General features: G+C 28.9%; 3 protein-coding genes across 3 annotated transcripts; all 3 read right to left on the bottom strand.

Annotated features, from left to right (window-relative positions):
* Window positions 1–5,542: 5,542 nt before the first annotated feature.
* Window positions 5,543–6,827, bottom strand: LOC137832168 (acyl-CoA--sterol O-acyltransferase 1-like). Its single transcript, XM_068640197.1, has one exon. The coding sequence runs from the start codon at window positions 6,725–6,727 to the stop codon at window positions 5,648–5,650; it is 1,080 nt and encodes a 359-aa protein (XP_068496298.1). The 5' UTR covers window positions 6,728–6,827; the 3' UTR covers window positions 5,543–5,647.
* Window positions 6,828–11,286: 4,459 nt separating this feature from the next.
* Window positions 11,287–13,995, bottom strand: LOC137832170 (rho GDP-dissociation inhibitor 1-like). The gene is made up of 5 exons (XM_068640199.1): window positions 13,285–13,995; window positions 13,105–13,171; window positions 12,410–12,628; window positions 12,212–12,336; window positions 11,287–11,628 (listed from the first exon to the last, which is right to left on the bottom strand). The coding sequence occupies exons 1-5, from the start codon at window positions 13,849–13,851 to the stop codon at window positions 11,557–11,559; spliced, it is 1,050 nt and encodes a 349-aa protein (XP_068496300.1). The 5' UTR covers window positions 13,852–13,995; the 3' UTR covers window positions 11,287–11,556.
* Window positions 13,996–14,762: 767 nt separating this feature from the next.
* On the bottom strand, window positions 14,763–16,523 carry LOC137832169 (uncharacterized). The gene is made up of 5 exons (XM_068640198.1): window positions 16,033–16,523; window positions 15,601–15,712; window positions 15,445–15,526; window positions 15,289–15,340; window positions 14,763–15,189 (listed from the first exon to the last, which is right to left on the bottom strand). Exons 1-5 carry the CDS (start codon window positions 16,420–16,422, stop codon window positions 15,040–15,042), a joined length of 786 nt encoding a protein of 261 aa, XP_068496299.1. The 5' UTR covers window positions 16,423–16,523; the 3' UTR covers window positions 14,763–15,039.
* Between the last annotated feature and the right edge of the window lie 7,163 nt (window positions 16,524–23,686).

Below are 23,686 nucleotides of genomic sequence, written 5' to 3'. Positions count from 1 at the left end.
CAACTATCCTCTATGTTCCACTTACCTTTTCTGCAATCACATTCACACCTCTTCTACTTTTAAAATAAACATCTCTTTATATTTCTAACAGAATGACACATTAGCATTACGTACGAAAACTAAAAATAAAACTTTTAAAATATAAAAATAAAAACCTTTTTCATTAAAACTTGAATATTTTATCATTGAATTTAATATCTCTTAAACTTTTCTTAAATAATATTCATATGTTGTGACGAATCAGGGTTCGATTGTTACCTTTTACAAAATCACAATATTGAAAACATCGAAGCTGATAAACTGGGAAAATTCTTGTTAGATAAAAAAAAATCACACTTTTATTTTATAAGAGATATTTTTATGCTATTAATAAAAAAAATCATAGTACTTAATTTATTCATACAACATTTTTTTATTTGATTTAATTATAACATTAATAATTTATGTTTACTATAATCAAAAACCTAAACTTTACAAAAAAAAAATTTCATTCCGTAAATCATTCATTTCATACAAATAAATATTTTTCTTAAATCTTATAAAATTATAACTATATACAAAAATTAAAACAATAAATCAAATAAAGGAATTAATTTACTAACTCCTTAACATAATTAACTAAACTAAAGTCTAAACAAATTATATTACAACCAACATTAATTTACTAACTCCTTAACATAATTAACTAAAATAAATTCTAAACAAATTATATTACAAAACCATAATCATCCAAACAAAAATATAAAACAGAAATAAATAAAAAACTTACATAAAAAATTTAAAAACCTGAAGATAAGCAAGAACCGCATAGGATCACTGATAGGATGAAGAACACACCATCACGAGTGCCTGAAAATCACATAAAACAAATTAAGAAACAAATTTCACAAAATTTAGAACATAATCGATTATCCCTTCAGTTATATACATAGGATAATCAATTATCCATGGATAATCGATTATGTTAGTAGGCAAAAAACAAGCATAATCGATTATCACCCTTTTTTCACACTTCACATAATCGATTATGGGTTGAAATTTTTACAGATAATCGATTACTAGCTTTACTTAATCGATTATCTTCACCATAATCGATTATGTTACCAGTTCTAATTCAACCATAATCGATTATGCATCCTTCAAAGACATGGTCTGACCTCAGAGGAACCCACAGATGAACCACAGAGATGAACCCATGACGTGAGATGAACAAGCTATACGTAACTCAAGCCCCTACCACAAACTATGACGGCTTACGAATCTCTCCAACCACACTACACTACACACTCTAATGGCTTCGCTTTCTTTGCTTTTCTGTGAATGGAGGAAGCACCTTCATGCTTCGTTTTATATAGTCAGCTTCATTCCACACCCACCTACCTCATCCACTGCATTCACTCTCCTTTCACACTCTTTCACACGGTCAAACGATTCCTAAGCCAAGTCAGGAATCTGATGCTTTCATGTGGCATGCATGCAGGGGCACTGTTCAGCACAAAAGCAAGGGCACCTAAGTAACTTACTATGAATGACGTGGCACTCGCTCTCCTCAACTCAACTTTCTCTTCATCTTTGGGAAGAACCGAAATTCACTCCCCTTTCTCTTTCCTTCCACCCTCTCATGCAACAATACATGGATCTAAATGGGGTGGTGTTGTGCCGTCGACAACAACAGTACCACTCCTAGAGACAAACAACCCTTATGCAAACAACCGAAATCCACGGACAATAATTATTTGACTTATGCTCTTCATTTTTTTTGTATGCATGTTTAAAAACCATTTATATTTACAACTATCTTCTATATTCCACTTACCTTTTCTGCAATCACATTCACACCTCTTCTACTTTTAAAATAAACATCTCTTTATATTTCTAACAGAATGACACATTAGCATTACGTACGAAAACTAAACTAAAACTTTTAAAATATAAAAATAAAAACCTTTTTCATTAAAACTTGAATATTTTATCATTGAATTTAATATCTCTTAAACTTTTCTTAAATAATATTCATATGTTGTGACGAATTAGGGTTCGATTGTTACCTTTTACAAAATCAGAATATTGAAAACATCGAAGCTGATAAACTGGGAAAATCCTTGTTAGATAAAAAAAAATCACACTTTTATTTTATAAGAGATATTTTTATGCTATTAATAAAAAAAAATCATAGTACTTAATTTATTTATATTTATGCTTCTATTAAAAATATGTAGATTTAATTATACATTTTATAATATCAATTTAGTTTTATATGATAATATATAACATTTTACATTTTGATAAGATCATTTATAATTTAACGACAATGTGTATGATGCTTTTAAAATATAACAATTTAACAATTCAGTTTTGTATTTTTTTAAAAATATGTTTATATTTTTAAACTTTAATTTTTCATTTTTAAACTTTTTATTTAAGTTTTAGTTAATATAATGTTTTAAAAAAAGATAATAAGATAAGTGTACTTTATTAAACTATAGGAAAGACGGAAATTACGATAAGATAAAGAATATCGATGTCTATGAACTAGAGAGAATAGGAATTAACATGATCTTAGAAAGATAAATTAGTCAACTCTTAATGTATCCAATTTAATATTTCATGATCAACTGTTAATGTTAATCCTTCATATTAAGAACTTTAAAAATGAAAGAAATGAAAATAAACAAGTTAAAAAATGAGATTATTTGGATAGGTAAAAGAGAGAATAAGTGAAAATTGAAATAACTTTATTTGTTATTATTTATTTTTAATTTTATTTCTATTAACATTCTCTTAATAAAAATGTTATAAAATTTAAGCACAATGTCATAAAAACGAAACACACAAGAAAAATCGCATTTATCTACGGATTGTAGATAACAGACAAAATCGTAAGTAATACCCACATACTCTAATCCGTAAGTAATGTTAATATACTTTAATTGTAAAATTTTAATTATTATTTGAATATTTTTTTTATTATCAATTATTATTGACAATTATTATAACCATTACACCAGTCAAGTTTTGTTGTCATATTATGATTATTATTATATTTATGATTATGATTATCAATATTAATATAACTAATAAAATAAAAATTAATAACATTCTTCATATATTTAATATTATTAAATATTATTAATATTATAATATTGTTAAATATTATTAATATTCTTATATATTATTAAATATTCTTATAATTATTAAATATTATTATAATTATTAAATATTATTATATTATTATTATTAAATGTTATTAATATTATTAATATTATTAATATTATTAATATTATTAATATTATTAATATAATAGTAATTATATTAATTTTATAATATTAATAATATTCAAAAATTAGTTATGGTTATTATTATTTATGAATATTGATTATGATTTTATAATTCTTCATATGATATTAATATATTTAATATTATGTATATAATTATTATGATAATAGTTGATAGGTAATAGAGATCCGTAGGTGATAGTTCGTAGGTAATAGAAATTTGTGGTAATAATTGGTAGGTAATAGATATCCATAGGTAAAAGTTGGTAGGTAATAAGATCCGTGGGTAATAGTTGGTAGGTAATGCTGAATTTACCTACGGATTCAGAATCTGTGGGTAATGTCCGTAGGTAATGTTGTTCGTAGGTAATGATGAATTTACCTACAAATTCAGATCCGTGAGTAAAAATCCGTAGATAATACTGACTTTTTTTTGTAGTGAAACGATGGTAAGAAAATGTGGGAATATACCTAATTTTTGTCCCCTGGCAGTAAGATTTTTTTTTTATGTGATGTTGATCTTCATCTCATTGAGTTTTAATATACTTTCCTTTATCCATAATACTGGAATGAATGAATTTTAACAACATGGTGTAGGCTCGTTTTTTATCGTCGAGTTGTAAATGTAGTTATTAAGAATTTTATGAAAAGGTAAATTCAATTGAGAACAAATTGACATTTTATTTTATTTTTTATTTTAAAAGTAAAAAAGTTAAAAATAAATACATCAAATGAGTTTTTCTTTTACTTTTAAAATTGTTAAAGAAATGGGTGGAAAGGATTGGAATGCTAGAACGAGGGTGTTTAAATTTTTTATTATATATTTTGTGTGATAATAACTTCAATTTTTCAAGGACTACTTTACATTAAAGTTTTATTACTACAGACTCATTTTTCGAAGACCAACTAAGATATTTATTCAAAATTATAAAAAAGTATATTTTTTAGGATAAAATTATAAATTTAAGAGTATTTTATAATTTATAGAGTAGTTATAACAGTTAGAACTAATGACTTATGAATGATAAAATAGTTACAACTGAAAATTTAAAATATAAATTTAAAATATTATATAACATCATATTTATCATGTAATAAATCATTATTTGAAATAATCTCTTATTTAACTAGTTTCAGAAGGTTGAAAAAATCATAATTAATTCTTACTCGTGTAAATACAAAATGAGCACTTGCAGAAATAGATAAAAGAAAATATAACAAAATAGAATAATAATACTGAAAATTTTTAACTTTGGAAAAACTTTATTGACTTGAAAGATAAAAACTCATGTTTGTTTCTTCCTAGGATTTCTAATTTCATTACGGTGAATATCTTTTTCTCATTTTTTTTATGTTGTTCTTCTTGCTTATATTTATTCCTCACAAGTTTTTTTTTAATATAGAGAATGAGAACAAGACTTCTTCATAAAGAGAAAATGAATAATTAATGTTTGTCACATTTTCAAGCTACATTAAAATACTATCTTGAACTTTCTAGGCTAAACTTCATAGTCTTTTAAGAGAAATAAAATTCCAAGACATTGGAATATTCATCATTAAATATACTGATTAATTATCAAGATTCATTGACCATGGTCTCCTATTAATTAATGAGAGATTCCCAATTTTAAGAATGAAAATTATTATTTTGTTCATCAAAATAATTTTTATTATATATAATAATCAAGGTTATATTAAAATGTATAAAATTTTGAATTGTTTGAAATTTATTAAAAAATATTCCATATCGAGACAAAACTGAGTGTAAATGATTTAGTGATGATGTAGTATAATAAATATACATTTTTAGATGGAGAAATTGATTCCAGATGTTTTAAAAACAGTGGATTTTTGTACGCTTATTTTTAATTCATATCCTAATACAGTAAAAAAATTAAAATGTTGTTTATTGTATCGGATTGTTTTCAACCAAAATAAATAAATAGTATAATAATTTTAATTTTGAAAAATTGTTATACTTTTCATGTATTAGGTATACGTTGGCCATATGGGTAGAAAGACACCTACCTATGAGTTGAATGAATCAAACACCGCAGCCACTGTACAGCGGATTTTGATTTTCATCCCCTCACTCAACCTATTTCAACATTCTATTCAAAACTAGTGTCTTTTATCGTTGTTTGAACAGTAGTAATTCAAATATTAGTTCTAACTAAAATTTTGAATAAACAATTAAAATTAAAACTAATAGGAGGTGCTTACGTAACGATGCGAGAATCTAAAAAGAACGAGAGAGATATTTGTCGTTTTATCCAGGTAAACATGAACTGTAAAATTTGTGGTATTAATGAATATATTACGATCCTTATTTAATTTATTTCTAAGAATGAACTTTCGTGGTATAGTTGCTTTTACGTCTCGGTGGTGACGTTAGCGAAACGGGAGAGCCTGGAAACGCCGTACACAAACTGGGTCAACGCGGTCAACTCTCTGGTTGCTTTCTCGTAAACATGGCATCGCACCAGCGCAGGTAGAAACAGCAGAACGGCTGTGTAAAGCACAAAAACCAACGATAGCAGCCACGACGCCACCCTCGGGAACTGCCATTTCTTCCCTTTCAGACCCTTTTTCAGTGCAACCTCCGCAGCCACGCACAGTCCATGGATGAGAAAGAAACACGTGGCGTCCCACGAGGGCTCCCAAGCCTCCCATGTGCGCGTCTCTCGCTTGATGTAGTAAAAGACAAGCTCGTGCATCAGACCGGACACGGCGAAAGTAGCGAGGATGGCGGGGAGTGGGGCCCACTTTCGGCCGATGAGAGGACGGGCGAGAGTGACGACGGGATCGTATACGGTAGGGTGCAGGACACGGTTGACCATGATGTTCCAGCGCTTCCCCCAGAAGTCTTGCAGCGAAGTGCAGAGGTAGGGCTTGTCGAACTGCGGTTCCAGGTGAACGCCGAGGAGTTTCCGAGTGGTGGTGGAGATGGTGCTGAGAATGAACTCCAAGCCTATGTACATGTGGAGGCCGTACAAGAAGAGAAGGAATTTGGGGTGAAGATATTGTTTTATGCCGTAGAAGGGAATGAAGAGGGCGAATATGACGATGATTGATGTTGAAGCGTAATTGAAGAGGGATTTGGAGATTTGGGTTTTTGAAGGGGTGGTGGATTGTTGGAATTTGACGGGGAGGCATCCGATGGAGACGAAGTGAGGGAGAGAGAGGGGAGGGTTGGGGGACAAGGGGCCCTTGCCAAAGGCAAAAAGGAGGAGCTTGAAGGTTGAAAGCCAACCAAGGAAGAAAGAAGAGGGTCCTCCAAAGTGAATGGAGATGAGTCTGAGAGGGAGGAGAAGAAGGAGCACTATGGCAGGGATAATGGCTATAAGTCTGGATACACCTTTTGGGATAAGTTTCCCAATTCTGTTGCAGTAACACATTGTTGCTGCAGCTATGCTCCATACCATCATCAAATTCTTAAGCTCTCCCTCCATCTCTGTTCCTCAATTCCTCCTCCACACACACTCTCTCTCACACAGATAACCACAAACACCAATGTCTATATATATACACCAATCATACATTATACATTCACAGCTCTAATATAAAATCTGTAATTAATGATATATAAAAAAAAACCTCGTCATTTCATTAAAAAATTAAAATTTTAAATAAAAAAAATAAGATTGTGGACCGATACAATATATATATATACACTCTACGGCGAACACCAGACAACCAAGCCTTTCGCAGGTAAAAACAATACCACCTCGGAACAACCTTTGTTTACCGTAGTTAATGATTGTTATCATACATGTATTGCTTGTATACATTTTTTTAACAGGTTGAACCATTATAATATATGTATATTACGCAATAAAATAAAATATAGCAAAAATGAGAAGTTAAATAAGTAGAAAAGTTAGATCTCGTGTATCACGTGGACGATGAATATTCTTTAACATGCTTCTGCTTCGTCTATTTTCTTTTTATTGTCATATTTTTATTTGGTGAATGGGAAACATGTGAAAAGGAAAAAAAGTGAGTGTATTTAATAAAAAAACAAATTACAAAAGAAAAGAAAAAGATAGAAACTATTCAAGTAATTAATTATTCTTATTTATTTATTTAATTAATCTATTTATCTCTCTTTCTTATTCTTTATATTTTATTAAAATCAACACTTTAGTTTGACTAAGTCACACTTATTTTCAATCTATTATTTCTTTCTTTCCTATCAACTGATCAATCAGTTACTTTATTTTTTCTCTTCATTTTACACTAGTAGATCACTTTTAATATCTATATTCTTACCTCTGCCCACACTTTCAACCTTTCATAATATTTTAAAAAAATTACTGATAAAATAAAATTAGTTTATACACGAATTGTTTATGCACAGATTAAAACTAAATGCTTAAAATACAGCGAATTGTTTATATATGTATTGACTTTTTTTTTCCACAGGAAATTTAGGATTTAATTTGGAGTTGTCTAAAAAAATCTTGTAGTTGACTTGAAAAAAAAACAAAAAAAAAACATGACGAAAAAGTAAAAAGTATTGCTATTAAGAAGCAAACTCAACAAAAATAAACAAACCCTCAAAGATCAAGCTCTCCTTAATTTAACCATGATTCCTTCTACACACAAGTTCCTTGATCATGCTTTCAATTTCTAATTCTAATCATAACTTATAACCTTTGAACTCGAAGAAATTGATTAGAACTAGGAAAGGCCTCTTGAAGTGGATTGACCGTGTATCCATTAACTCTCTTGACATATTCTATTTGTATGTAAACATGACCACAAATAGGTAATGTTCACAAAAATGATATCCAACTCTTTTTTATGTTGATTTGTTGAATAATGTCATTCATTTGATTGTTTCAAAGAGTCGTTGATCAAGTAAAAAAGATAGAAAAATTGCTAGTGGAGTTTGAAGTTGTTTGATATCAACATGAGACCTCGAAATGGGACTTTCCCTAATTTTGTTATCTAGTCGTTTTCAGTAGTTGGATGAGTTAAAGTTAACAATAATGGTGTTGCTAGAGGTTACCCTGATATTTCTACTTGCGTTGACATTTTTAGAGGAAGCAAGGGTAAGTACATTGACAAAATCTCATCTTTTGTGGGGATACAAACGTCTTTATATGTTGAAGTCATGTTAGCTAACTTGGCTATTAAGCTTTCTTCATTGGATTGAGTGTGATTATTATTTGCTTTGCCAAACTTTTATCTCACTTATATTGTTCCTTGTACTTTGTGGGGAAGATGGAGAAAATGTATGAAGACTTATCACCAGATTAACTTAAATTGTCTCTTATGTCTTTCATTTAGGTAACTATTGTATTAATAAGTTCACCTCACATGATATTGAAAAAAAGTTAGATTTTAAGTGGTATGATGTTTTTGCCTTGTGTCATTAGATTGGACTTCTTTTATAGGAAGTTTCAATTTCCTATGTTTCATTTGGTCGAGAGTTTTGCTTTGTATTTTATTTACATGAGTTTGGTGAGTTTGGTATAGTTCTTCCATGATATTGTAATATTTTATTTTTGTTTTAATAATATGTTTCATGTATATGATTGGTGAATTTTGGAGTGTTGTCTAGATGAAATGTTAAAATTCATAGTAATTTCTAATATGAATTTTATATAAAAAATATCAAAAAATGAGACATTTTACAAGAATAATCGTAATCATCAAAATATCAATAATATGTGAATGTGAATAACAAAAAGAATATCAAAATGATGAATTATTAAAAAAAAGAAGAAAAAGACAACTAAATAATAATATTAAGGTTGAGAAAGGATAAAAAAATCATCAAATTCTAACAATAATGATAAGATCAATATTTTATGGTTTATGCTTTTCAAAATACTTAATTAATTTTTATATTTTTTTCAATCTATTTTTTCTACCTCATTTGATGTCAAATGGGTTTTAAATTGTTTAAACTTTCATTTTTGTAATTCCAGGCCAAATTGAATATATTTCTTATGAATTTTCAATTAAAAAGGTGAAGAAAAATTACCGATTTACATTTAAAAAAAACACATATAACAAAGACTTGTATCAAAATGAGCAACTTTTTAATTTTTGTTTCCATAATTTTTTTATTCCTCACAAATTGAAAATTGCCATCTTTATTTTATTGGATTACATATGCTAATTAATTATTTTATGTGTTAAAAAATTAAATGTACAAATATTTGAATGTAGGATACACAATATAATATTGAAATGTATTATTTAAAAAAATTTGTAAAATAAATATTGTTTATATCTCTTGAAATAAATGTTAACAATTAAAAACAATTTTTTTAAAAGAATAAAACAAAGATTTTGCAAAAATAAAACTAAAATTCACATATTTAATAAAAATATAAAATTTTAGTTTAAAATTTTATAGGAATGAAAAACTAAAAAAATATAGGAATTGAAATCAAAATTTATTAATTTTATAGAGACTAAAATCATATTTAAGATTATACTAAATAACACGATAAAAAATTGATTGCGAATTATAAGAGAAATTATATTTAAATATATGTTAATAACAATGATATAAAATTTAATTAGGTTCGTTTCACGTCATGCTCTTTGACTTTTTTATTGTTTTCTTTCACATTTATTGAGCAGCGTGTTGATGTGTTTATTTTTACGGATGAAACTATTTCTCCTACATAACGATAGGCAGATTATTACATATATAATGATATTTTGAAAATTTTAATTTTTTATATCATCACATTACAATTTTTAATATTATTATTCTAATATATTTTTATATTATTAATTATAAATTTATACTTTATTATATATATATATATATATATTTATTTTTAAACTTATCAATTAGAATTTGTCAAACTATCATTTTTCTTATTACATTAAGTCATATTTTTTTTTTTTGTTATACATAAAAGAAGTGATATAAATATCAGATGTATGTCCAAATTAAGTGATGGACGGAAAATGTCGTGTGTTTTAATTAAGTAATGTCTTCATATCCTCTAACTAATTAACTGTTGAGTAAGTAAATGTACATTTTACTGTCAAATCACGTCTAATAATAATAATAATACACACTGACATATTGATAATCTATGACTTTCAAGTTGGTGGATCCTTCTGGAAAACTAATTTGGACGCTTTAATAATCCATGTCCGCAAAATAACTCAGCAATTATTCTAGATTTCTGAATTTTTCCAAACACAAGTTTTGATCCATAAAGTTAAGCTAAACACGACCAAAATTTAAGCATATCAAACAAGACAATAGCTAAAATATTTTCACGAGGATAAAATGATGGAGTGAGAAAAATGCCCAAATGTCTTGAAGAGGGATCAAATGGGAAATGGTTAGAAGGAAAAGGAAGTTGTGAGCCACATGGAAAGAATTAAAAAACAATAAAAAAAGGTTTAATAATTATATATAACATTTTTATTTGCAAAAAAAATATAAAAAGTTATTTATTGTAACACGATTTTCTTTATAAAATAATCGTCTCTCAAACGCGATGTCTTTATTGTAAAAAATAATTCGGTTGATAAATAAAAACAAAAACGATACACTGCCAAAGAAACGAAAAAAAAGAAGACGGCTACTTCTTCCTGCACCCATCATTTTCAAAGAAGACTATTTTGCCCCTTTAAAAAATAACTTTCAGATTATTTTTTTTAAATATTTCCGGAACATTTCTCTAAACCCAAAAAAAAATGTGTTAAAAACAAGGTGTTTTGAAATGTTTTTTTTGTCTTCCAAATTTTTAATTCCGGAAATGCCATTTACTTAAGGAATCACTATTCCGAAATACCTAAAACTGTAAAGAGTCAGTATTTTTGAAAAATGTAGGAGTGCAGGAAGAAATTGCCAAAAAAGACGAAAAGATGGCCTGCCTTACAATTTTATCTTTTCTCCACACAAAAGAAAAAATGATAAAAAAATTGATTTATTTGAAAAATGCTTAATAATTTTTGATATAACATAAAATAGCTAGTGATTTATTCTTGTTAAAGAATCATATCATAAGATGTGGAGATAAAATTAGAATCCAAAACCATATGTATGTATTTATTACTTACATTGGTACCCTGGGAAGAAACAAGGAGCATATTTTTATTGACAAACCTATCTATCAAAATGAATACCAATTTCATCTCCCAAATCCTCTCATCATTGTTCAAATTACCAGCCTCGGGCAGGATTAGAAATAATTAAACAATGAATAATAAGCAGGTAAACACTGAAAGAGATTTCAGCACAAATAACAATGATTTAGGATTGAACATGTCACTCAAGGACAAGTCCTTACTCCTACTGCCATTCCTTTCGGATATCAAAAGTGTAGTTAATCTCTAAGTAGCACTTGTTGTCATCATCAACAAACTGAAAAAACGATAAACAAAGTAGGAAGTCAATTACTTTACATTAGACTTCATCACAACACAAGTTTCTATTTGACATTTAAGTGAGTGGTTGAAGGTAAGCACATGAAGTCTGGCATCAAATTTATTAGAACATTTATTGGTAGGCTGATATATCCAAACTAAGCATTTATTGATCCACACTTGATGTCCAAAATAATGTCATAATAGCAATAAGGAAGGAGAAAGAGTATAGCTTAGACTTAACTCTTCTTTTTAACCCATATACAGTAACGCAGTAACTTCTAGCCAAACTTGTGAAAGTAGCAGACCATTCATTGATAAAGTTGCTTTAAAAATGCATGGGGATAGTAAATGCACAAAAGCTATCGGTGTTTTTACCTTAGCCTACGAGGAGTGTTAATCATACTCATTTAAGACACTTAAAATTCATCCACCACTATAAAAACAAGTCAGAGACTTGTTAATTAAGAAATAATACCCATAAAAATTTGTGATTTCAATAAATTTCAGTTAACAGCAGAAAATATGTCAAAAGGGTGTCAGAAATGTTAAGGAAGCACATCATGATATGTTAACATTACCTTACTTCTTGCTGAATATGCTCCTCTAGCAAACATCCCAGATGGTGTTGTCTCTTCGGGCATCTCATGTGTGTAAGGCTCTGCTTGGGGACTGAAGGTTCCAATCATTTCTTTAGTGCTGTCAACTGTACAAGGCTTACCAATGAGATGAGCTTATGGACAAAATTTGATTGGGAGTCAGTTTTACTTAGCACTTACCTTTCATACCAGTTTTCCACACAGTGTTGGTGTATTTGAGACCTGAAACGATGTTATTCTCGACCTGGAAAGTGAACATCAGGCTGTAACGACTACCCTCTTTCAAAGTAAACCACAAACCCTTGGGATTTCCTCCTTCTGGTATTGCAAGAACAATGTCAGGTCTATCAGCAGCCTTAATTGCAAGGCTAAGGATCTTCACACTTGGCTCCAGACTTTCTGAATTATTCACGGTACATATAACAAGTTAGGCCATGAAAAGGTCCACCGGGAAATGATTTCACGAGTGCAAGTAACAGGACAGGGAAGAATTGAATCATATACTGACTCAATTGTTAGTTGGATTTCACAAAATGAAATCATGTTTTGTATATTCCCAATTCAAATTTTATCACTTACAAGTATATAAACCACTAAAATAACACAACAATATCAAGATATTAACACATGTTTTACCAAACAACTATAATGTGCTAAAAACATCAACAGTTTCAACGTTAACAACTGAAATGAAGAAATGAGATATCCAAGTCTCCAAAGAGGACACGGATTTTTTTTATTGTTTTTTCTTCTCTCAAATTGGGAAGAATGACACATTTCTTGGGTTTTACGACTATGATTTTCAACATGTGTACGATAAGAATCATGAACAGACAAAAATTGAATAAATGGAAGCCAATTCTGCACGCAATTACCTCCGACAGAATTTATGTCCACACTTCCAAGAAGCTGCTCCTTCCACCTCCTCAAGCTCTCATCATCCTATACCATCTCAAACGGAAACCAGAACACACACAAATGAGAGTTGTTGAGAAATTCAGAGATTTTTCCGAAGGGCAAATAAATAAAAAAAAGAGAAAGAAAGCAAAGGCAACCTTATCCTTCTCGAGTTGTTCCTTCAAAGTGCACTGAGGACCCAATTCAATCTTCCTCTCCTCATCCTCCTCCTCATCTTCGGTAGCAGCAATGGAACTCTCACTCCTGTATCTGCTGAGGGTCCCTCCCCCTTCATCCGCACTTTCTTCATGATCAGCACCGGTTTTTCCTGCGTCCACCCGAGAGACATCATCATCCCCTGCACCCTCATTGTCTTTCACTTTGTCATCAAAACCCATGTCTTTCACAATGGCCAGTGACATCAACAACCCATCAACTCCGAGAAAAAGACCACCACCACACACACAGGCAAAGAGAATGGCCGAAAACACCCACTTGGTGGAATCTTCTACACAACGAGAATGAAAAAAAAAGGCTACCTTGGGCTGAGAAAACGAAAGAGAAAAAGAGTCTCGAAGGAAAGAAAGAAGCGGGTCAAAGAATCCCAACAAAGGTAAAAACGCTCTGGTAGCAAGAAAAGACGCCAAGAAGGTAAATGAGAGAGAAAGAGAGCGTTTTTTTGTTAATTTTTTATTTGGGAAAATAACAGAGAAGGAAACGGTCATGTGGTGATCCGAAAGCGAGGAACTTTCAACGACAAAATATGGTATGAAAGAGAGTGAAAGGGTTGGGAGTAGCACTTGCTTCCACGAAGACCATGATTCAAGGAAACCTTCTCTTTGTCTTTAACGTGTACAAAAATGTAACGTAGACCTCAATTTACAGGTCCAGCAAATAAAAATAAATGAACAAAACGCTAATTACGATGCACATACGGTATATGTGAAAATGATGAGTAATTTAGAATTCTCAAAAATGGGTCAATGAATGGGGATGAGCTAAAGTCCTTATAAATTGAAAGGTTCGCACTAAACTCGTTTGATAAATTATAAGGTTTGGAATTTAAATTTTAAACCCATATTAAACTTTGTCTCTCTCACCTTTTTTACTTTGACTCCATCAAGATTCTATGTAGACTCACACTTTGGCTTTTATGGCGTTTCATCTTTATTTTAGAACCTCAAATTTAAATTATATTATCTTTGATTTTTCTTTAAAAAAATACCAATGCTAAAAGCTTGTTAAGTATTTTTTTTTTAATTTTTAGTATTATCGAGGTGTGACATTTTTTAATATCATTTTATGTAATATTTAATTATTATTTGATTAGGGTAGGATATTTAACTTTGGGTTGGTAGATCACATCTCCAATCTACAATCAACACAACTTATAGGTATTTAAATATGTAAACCATTTGGGATGTAGAATTTTTAGTGTAGTTCATTGAATTTTTAGTTACAATGAGGGTTAAAAGTAAGATAGAGTAGTTTAATTCACATTATTACATGCGATAAAAATCTTAATTCAATTTAACTAACTACATGTAGGTAAATTAGGTAGGTTGTCTTACTAAATTTTAAGAAAAATATATAAAATATCAATAAAATTAATAAAAAATATTATATACGAATTATAATAGAACATTCAATTTTTTTATTTTTTTTAAATCGATATGCAACAAATTTATATGCCACTTCGTTTGATGCATACTGCTGTTTTAGTAACAACAAATATGTCACCGGATACTGTTTTTAATGAGCTTTATGCAAATAATTGTTTGCCTTTGTAATCATGTAACATGAAAGAAGGAATATAAGAGATCCAAATCTTGTGTAGAAGGTTTCCTTGTTAAAGCCGAACTGTTGCTTTTTGTCACTAAAATTGACCCTGACATGGTTTAAGACACGGTTTTCTATGAAGCTAGTTTCATGAAGAATAAGAAAGCAGCTAGGGACATCACAGCCAGCAGCAGGGATAAAATTCGTTTAGCCTTATTCCTTGATCCTGACACCATAAATGACCCTATCTTTTCCATGAATTCTCCAATACCTACTTTAGTTTTCTGCATAAGGGAAACCAACTGGGTATAAGGCTATTTGCAATAATTTTTAGACAGATAAATAAACCAATAATATGCAGTGAAAAAACTTGTGTTCCTTACCAATCCGAAAGGTTTAAAGTGGCTCAGTGGTTTCATAAACATCTCAATATTCCTGAATTAGACATAAATGATGTCATCAACTGTAAAAGTTTGTAATTAGCAAATTCAGTATCTTGTTTTTCCCTATCTGAGTTCATGATCCAAGATTAAACAAACCTTATTACTGCCTTGCCGTGGTAAGTGTGGCTTATGTGTAAGTTGAAACCCTTCCAAAGGGGAAGCTGTATCTTGTCCCATTCTGCAATTTAGAATTTTTAAGAACAGTTTTCTTACACAAGTGATTCATGGAGAGCAGAGATCAAGTATGCTTACCAAATCTCCACTGGAGACCAACATTTATGCCGTCATGTGCAGTCGGTTTCAATATAATTTGAATGTTGTTTCCAAATACAGTTGTGAGATAAGAAAAAAATTCCAACACTTGCTGCAACACAAAAAGGGTCACCACAATACAATACGAATTACATATTTAACATGGTTAAGCGTTATTTTATACTGAACATTTTAATGCATGAACCTCATATACTTACTCACTACTTGAAAATTTTACACTCATTGGATCATAAGTCAACGTGTATACTAATCAGTTTGTTAACTTTTGTACATTTATGGGACTAATTTTTGTTTCATTTTGTATACTAACACATGAAAATGAGAAGAAAATAATTGATACTTATCAAAACACTTATTTTGTCCCACCTAAAATTGGAATTTAAGCCCACCTAAACAGGGAGGAAAAGATACCGTTCTTCCTTGGAAGGCTTCGAAGAATGAGAGGAAATTGGTCACACGTTGGCGTTCATCTGCAGATAATTCGTGTGTTCTTTTGTTCTTGAAGGCAGAGTAGAATTTCATTACTGTTTCCAGGGTCTGATTATCTTCCCCTTCTGATTCTGAGCTCTCAGCATCAAAGGCAATCAGGGACAAGCCTCTCTGCTTCTCAGAATACAAGCTCCCATGCCATGAGAGCCATGAGGATTGGTTAAGAAATGAAGGATGAAAATTGGCATGTGCACCAACTTTTCTATTTAGCTTTCTAGGAATGGAAACATTATCGGTAGTAGAAAAGGACAGTTGGGAAAACGAGGTAAATGTTTTGTATTTTATGGGGCCAGTGATAGAGAAGGATGCCATAGAAGATGGAACAATCTCAAGTTTTCAACATGGGGAAATAAGAAAATAAAGCACTCCGCATCTCCTCACTTGAAGAAAGAGAGAGAGAAAATATATTGCATGTATTGAAAAAATGCTTGAAAGCAAAGGCAAGGTTTAAGAACATTTGATGATAAGAAGAGGGGTCAAGTAATTGATCCATGCTTCAACCTCAAAGCTAGGTATCTCCACACAAAGTCCTCTACTAATTTCCACAATTTCAATTGTATATTAAGGAGATATATTCATTCATACTGTACAAAAGGTGACTTGAGTAAATACACAAAAATTATTTCCTATGCGTGCAACATGGGTGATACAACACTCAAAATTATTGCTAAGGCCTTCTCAAGACCTTTTTCTTTGGTGTAAAAAATAAAAATTCAAGCTGAAACTTCAATAAATATTTAAAGTACTATTTTGGGCTCAACGTATTACAGGTCGAAGCTTAGACTGGTTTACCTAAATTCACGTATATTACATGTTGGCAATTTCTCCCTGCACCATATCATTTTTATATACATCCAACATAAATTTTTAAATCCAATTTTGTCCTTGTCACATATATGCACCCAACATAAATTTTTAAATCCTACCCCTTGTCACCATATTTACGTACGGATGTCGAACCCAAGTAATATCCAACCAACTAAGATGATAAGTTAAATAATTAAATATTAAAATTAAAATGTAAAATTGAAGTTGTATTGAATTGGTTAAGTAAGATCCAAATCCAACCCAACCGGAACAACGTGCAGGCCTACCAAAGCGTATGTAGTTGCAGTTTATAGGGATAGTCACTAAATCAATTTGGGTTCAGTGTTTAGTGTTTAAATAACACGATTTACATGGGTAAGTTTTTGCTAATTAGGAATCTGTTTCACAGTTTAGGTTGTTCAGGATCTAGAGAGGGAGTTGAAGCCCACAGTTATTCACGTAATCGAAGCCCACAGTTATTCTCGTAATCGAAGCCCACAGTTATTCACGTAATTGAAGCCCAACCCGAGTGTAAAGGGATGGCTAGGGTTTTATAATATAAAAACGCACTATCATTCTCTTTTTAATTAAAGGAGTGTTCCAAAAAAGATGTGTGTAATTTAGCAAAATCTATGTATTGTTTAGCTATTTATAAAGCTTTCTTAAAATGCTTCACTGCTCTTTACTTAGGTCATTATTACATAATGTAGTTTGATATTATAAATTACTTTTAAATTTAAGAAATATGTTAAAACAATGTTTTTGGGTTTTTTTTTTCAAAAACTATAATACTTGCTATAATTTTTTTTAATACTCTGAATAAAAAAATTACGTTTTGAAAAAACATAAATAAATAGACCGTTGATAGACCGTTAATATTAGATAGAGATTATGAGATTAAACTCTTGCAAGACAAAATATAACAATCATGAACATAGAGTTGTTTACTGTGTTCCTAATATCAATATGTTTGCAAGTATGTGTTATAATGTCACTATTTCAAAAGGTACAAAGCTCCAACATTATTAGTTTATTCTCTTTTAAAGGATTTATATATAAAAAATCTTTCATGCTTTATAACATAATTTGATTCTTTATTAAACTTTCCGCTTTCCGTGTTTTTGGTTTTTTTTTTTTTAAAGTATGTAACTTATTTGAAGGTTTTTTATTTATATATCTCGTGTGTAGTTTAACCTTTTCTTCACCAACTACTGAGTTACACAGGGATTTTGAATAAGTATATTTCTAGGATGTTTGTTTTTATCTTTTTGCTTTTTATAAGGATTTAACTTAAAATTTCTGCATAATTCTACATTTGGTGTGATTACTTGAGTGAATTAATAACATGTATACACAAAAAATCCTTACAAATAAAGATGGTTAGACTAGAAGATGACATTTTCTCTATCAGGTCAACAACATATACTCTATTATATAATCGTATTATTATTGAAAACATTAACAAAATTATAGAATGTGAAGGTTCTTTCCAGTTCTCAAATCCTTACATGAAGGGTGTTACTTAATAAAATACTTATTAGACTTAATTTAGGTAGGGGAGAGGTTGACATTAGTAGTACATTATACTCGTTATGCCAACATATTGAAGAATAGACTCAACATTTATTTTTGATATGCTAGGTAACTTTTTTAGTCTCAAACACATGTTGTAGTTGGGTGGAAATCCAATTTCTACAACATAATAACATGTGTAGTTATTTTGAGCAATTTTAGCTTCTTTATATGAATCATAAGCAAAATCTAGTTTAAAAAGGAGTAGTAATAACAATTATTCAAAATTTGTTTTTGTGTGTACTGTGTTTTGTATTTTTGACTGAAGATTGGATATAAGGATTTTTATAAGATTTTATGAGGGTTGCTGAATTATTTTGATTTGGCCTTTTCTTTTATGTATCTTTTATGATTAGTTTACTGTTTTGTAAAGAGGTTCACTTGATAATTTTATGTATAAGGATTGGAACATTATGAATTATATTTTTTTTTCTTTACTCGTAAAAAATAATTATTTGAAACATATAATACCATAGAAATAAAGTATTTAAAGATAGAAGGATAGAAGAGGAATAATTCTTTCATATGGTTTAGAAAAACAAATTGGTTGTTGTTAGTTTTTCTATATTGATTGGTTTTTGTGTCCAATACAGTGGCTTAAATCAATCAAGTAGTTATCACTTTTATGTGAAGCAGTTTTCCAGGAGTATTGTACCAATTTCTCTGCACTCTTAATCTCTGGAATGTAACTCTGTATTTAGTCTTATAATTCAACAAGCTATCAATTGAGTTTTCAATTCACATACTAATATATGCTAGTAGCATGGTCAAAGTTGAGAAAGACTGTTGTATATGTTTTTGTAGGAAACTGACGTAAAGAACAATATGCGAGGTCAACAATACCAATCAGAACCATAATTTAGTTACATTCTTCAATTCAAGTATCGCCTAGCAGGTGTCACATATATTGTGAAAGGAAATATTTCGGAACTTTGGCGAGAACATAAGCTTTGTTGGCCTTCATATCAAAACTGGCCAGCTTTGACTCATTATTCTTCTTTTTATGGAGTCTTCTTTGCGCTTTGGTGGCCTAAAACGTGTTAGTAACATGGTGCTTTGCAAATCTGCAGAGAACCTTTTAACAACAGGGTTAACAATTTACTCGAATATGTGGCAGCACAAAACAAATGGGTATATAATCCAGCTACTCCTGTCATTATGGGTGTTTTCATTTAGGCTGAGACTGATCTATGATCTGTTCTAGAAATAAAATAATTTTTTGTACAAGTAGATTAGGACTTTTTTTTAGGTTGCAGGACTTTAAGAAGTTGTTTCACACAAAATATAGGTACTTGCTATTAAATGTCAAAATCACACTGTTTAAGGAAACATTAATAAATTTTCACTGGTAATCATTGATCTATGTTGAATGTTACCCAATTTTGAGCAGCATGCTGAAGCAGTATTGGGGTAAGTTCGTGTTGAGTACTTCATGCAATGTACAGTACAAAGGACAACAACATTATATACTCAAAGTGTTGCTGTTGGAACTTTAGCATCACCCTACTCAAAGATATTGCTCACCATGTTCAAGCTTAATTGGCCATCAATACAAATTCTGAACCTTAATCCTGGTGTTTCATATATTCATCATATTAATATAATTAGGTTGTCTCAAAACCATGATGTATCCATCCGTTTTTATTGATCACTTAAAAAAAAATTTAGAAGATTTATGATATATATTTCTTTCTTCCCCAAACGTATTTTCACTATTACTAATAAACTAACCCATTTTTTTGTCTGTTTTTTTCTTATTGTTTGTATATATTTCAATAATACGGGGTAGCAGCTGGCAGTGCAATGTGGCAAATGAAAAAAAACGTAATAGTAGGTTGGAAGGGAACGTGTGATCCAGATTGTTGAGGATTCAACCAACTTTAACTGGTTCAGGGTTGGGGTGTTAGAGTCACTGAATCATTGCATGTAAGTCCAATCTATTAGAAATCCATATAGAAAAACCATTACAATCATTCACGACAGTTAAAAGTTATTAGAACATCACACTATCCCTGTCCCAACTTTCACAAGGGACCTGCTATGTTGCTAATTTGGGACACAAAACGATGAAGCAAAGACATTATCGATAAATAATAAAAGAACGTTCCAAAAAGAAACATCAGAGTGAAGACGATGGTGGCCAAGTGGTCGTTTTCCAAAATGAATCGTGTCTCCCAAAAGCAACTTCTACAATGAATCCTAGACTTGACTTTCAAACTTCAATTTCACGGTATTCTATTATTAACATTTAACAATTTGTTTCATCAATTAAAATGTTAAAACAATACTTGATCAATCCCCGCTGACAAAAACCAACCAACCATACTCCAAAAGTATCACATGATCAAGAAATAAATTTATTTTCTTTAAACGTTGTTTTGTTAATGACACAAAGATAAAGTTTATTTAAGAGGAACAATGGAATGCAAAGTATTTGAAACATAATAATAATCTGACTCTATTGTAAACAGTCATCTGTTGATGCCTGAGATTAAAGACAACATAAGAAAATTTTAGATTATCGATCTTTAATAGGAAACAATATTTATTATAAAATTATATTAATAATAAGGTGAAATATAGATAGAAAGAAGATTTTAGTATATAGGAGGATAAAAAAAAAAAAGAAATAACATATTAAATTAAAAATACACTTATTCTTTCAAACTTTTTACATTAGATACACTTACTTCATAATTAATAAATTAATATTTTAATTATATTTAATTATTTATAATTATATCAATTACTCATATATTATATTAATGAAAGAGTATTTTTAGTTCATTTAATATTTTCATTTACTCACTATTTAAATGTTATTATATAATTATATTTTTATTGATTTTTTTCAAATAAATATCCACACCACTTTTATTATTTGAAGTCGACAATCCTTAAAATCTAATCGGTCAAATCCAATAAATTTAGATTCACCATCTTAAACTTATTCGTTTTCGAATAATAAGCAAGTCAAGTATAATGTGTTGTTTTTTTTTCACTGGAATGAAACTTTTTTTTTATAGTGTAAACAAGAGATCGCCGTTACTACATACAATAATTGTTCTTTTACTGCATTATATATATATATATATATATATATATATTACTTCAAATTTTACAAATATTATTAATTTAAAATAGCTTTCACTGTTTTAGATTAATTTCTCATGTATAACAAAAATTATTGAATTAAAAATAGAGTATTTTTATTTAATTTTTTCAGTCTTTTTTATATTATAAATTTTTGAATTAAAATGTTATGTAATTAAACATTACTATTACTGTTACTACTATTATACATAACATGAAATTGTATTAAATTAAAATTAGGATGGATAATAAACTATAAAAGAGTGCGTTTGATTGTGGGGGTGCATTTAAGTAACTTTTTAAAGTTGTTATGTTGGAGAAAAAAATTGACAGTTAGATAAAATAAAAAAAAAGCTACATATTATCTTAGAAATTTGAAAAATATCTAATATTAAGTTTCATTTGAGATAACCAAAGATTTTGGGCATTGGAGTGCAAAGGAAACACCGTTGCTACTTTTTACTGTTCAAAGGCACTAAATTTTAAAATATTAGCAATAAATTTTTTTAATCATATACTAATTTTTATTTATTTAATATTTAAATAATTATACATTAATAACATCTTACTTTAGGTTTCTACGTACTTTTTATAATATCATATTATTTTTGTTAGCTGTAAGGAATTCAAGTATATCTTTTTCTGATACATACTTAACTAAATTAAATATTATTTTAAAAATTAAAAAGTTATTAATATCTAAATTAATTTGTGAAATGAGAGGAGAGATAGTGAATTAGAGAAGATGTGTAACGTTGTTTGGATTGATGGATGATAGAGTGAATTTGTGAGGATGATTTACTTAAATTTGTGAGTGATGTTATGAGAGAATTTATAAATTATTTTAAAAGTGTAAAATGTAAGTTTAAAAATTTATCCTTGTTATTAGAAAATATTTTAATAATAGATTATGGTATAACTTTTTTTTAGGTTTGAATTAATTATTTTTTTCTAATATATAATATTCATAATTACTCTTATTTTGTAATATAAAATAATTTTCTATTAAATTCAAATAAATTTATTAAATATATTAACATTTATGAAAATAATATTTATTATTATATACATTTGTTATTTTATATAACTATATATATTTTGTTGATATTATAATTTTATTTTATTATTTATAATTATATGTTGTTATTAATAATATAATAAATATTTTTAAAATTATTAAAATTTAATTGATATTTAATTTTATATATTGTATATATATAACTACATTATAATAGTTATATTTATGAAATGATCAATATCATTTACGGGACATCCCTTATAATTTTTACTTATGTGAGAGGAAAGGTCTAAACAAGAGATCCTCCCACTCACTCATCCACAATATTTATTTTGATGTATTCTTATTTTAGACAAAGAACATAGACAATATTATTTTTACATGATGATCATTGATGCTATTTTTTAAAAAATATATCATAAGTTTTTCATATATCTTAAATTATTCATATTAAATAAATTCATCCGCAACCACAACTTGTCTGAATTTTTTATTTTTTTTTCATAGTTAGATAATGTAAATATTAAGATATGAGGGAAATTAATATTTTTTTTCTTTATAATAGTTTTCCACATTCTCTTCTTTATATTATTCGATGTGAGACTTTGTAAATATCCACTTAAGAAAAATTGTATTTTCATTATTATTGGTGAAACCTTTGTAAATATCCACTTAAAAATAATTTTATTTTCATTATTTCAATGTAAGACCTTCGTATATTCATCTAAAATAGACAAGTAGAACAAGTGAATGTTCGACAAAAGAGAATTATGTAAAATGATATTAATAAATAATCATTAATTTTAGTTTGTAAAGAATGACTTAATGTAAATTTGTAGGTATGTAAAACGAGATATAGAATATTGATAATTCTACAACACTAAAAGTGGAAGCAATAAGGATATTGAAATATTTTTAAGAGAATACAAAGAAAAAGAAGATGACTCATAAGCTTAACTGGTAAATACAAATATAAAATTATGTTAAAAAATATTAACTCACTTATACTAATCAATAAGAACATTTAATAAATGTAGAAGAGTTAGAGAAATAAGATGAACAACAATATCTATAACAAAGATAATG

This window comes from Phaseolus vulgaris, chromosome 6 (genome assembly GCF_000499845.2).
Source record: "Phaseolus vulgaris cultivar G19833 chromosome 6, P. vulgaris v2.0, whole genome shotgun sequence".
Lineage (NCBI taxonomy): Eukaryota > Viridiplantae > Streptophyta > Magnoliopsida > Fabales > Fabaceae > Phaseolus > Phaseolus vulgaris.
Note: the sequence above shows the minus strand (reverse complement) of the source record. Positions and strands in the feature narration are given on the sequence as shown.

Excerpts from the sequence above, each read along its gene's own strand:
- LOC137832168 (XM_068640197.1), bottom strand. The coding sequence starts at position 6,727 with ATGGAGGGAGAGCTTAAGAATTTGATGATGGTATGGAGCATAGCTGCA.
- LOC137832170 (XM_068640199.1), bottom strand. The coding sequence starts at position 13,851 with ATGACCGTTTCCTTCTCTGTTATTTTCCCAAATAAAAAATTAACAAAA. Across the intron at positions 12,629-13,104 it reads GGACATAAATTCTGTCGGAG|AAAGTCTGGAGCCAAGTGTG; the intron begins GTAATTGCGTGC and ends TGAATAATTCAG. Across the intron at positions 11,629-12,211 it reads CATATTCAGCAAGAAGTAAG|TTTGTTGATGATGACAACAA; the intron begins GTAATGTTAACA and ends TCGTTTTTTCAG.
- LOC137832169 (XM_068640198.1), bottom strand. The coding sequence starts at position 16,422 with ATGGCATCCTTCTCTATCACTGGCCCCATAAAATACAAAACATTTACC. Across the intron at positions 15,713-16,032 it reads AAGCCTTCCAAGGAAGAACG|CAAGTGTTGGAATTTTTTTC; the intron begins GTATCTTTTCCT and ends TTTGTGTTGCAG. Across the intron at positions 15,190-15,288 it reads ACTTTAAACCTTTCGGATTG|AAAACTAAAGTAGGTATTGG; the intron begins GTAAGGAACACA and ends TCCCTTATGCAG.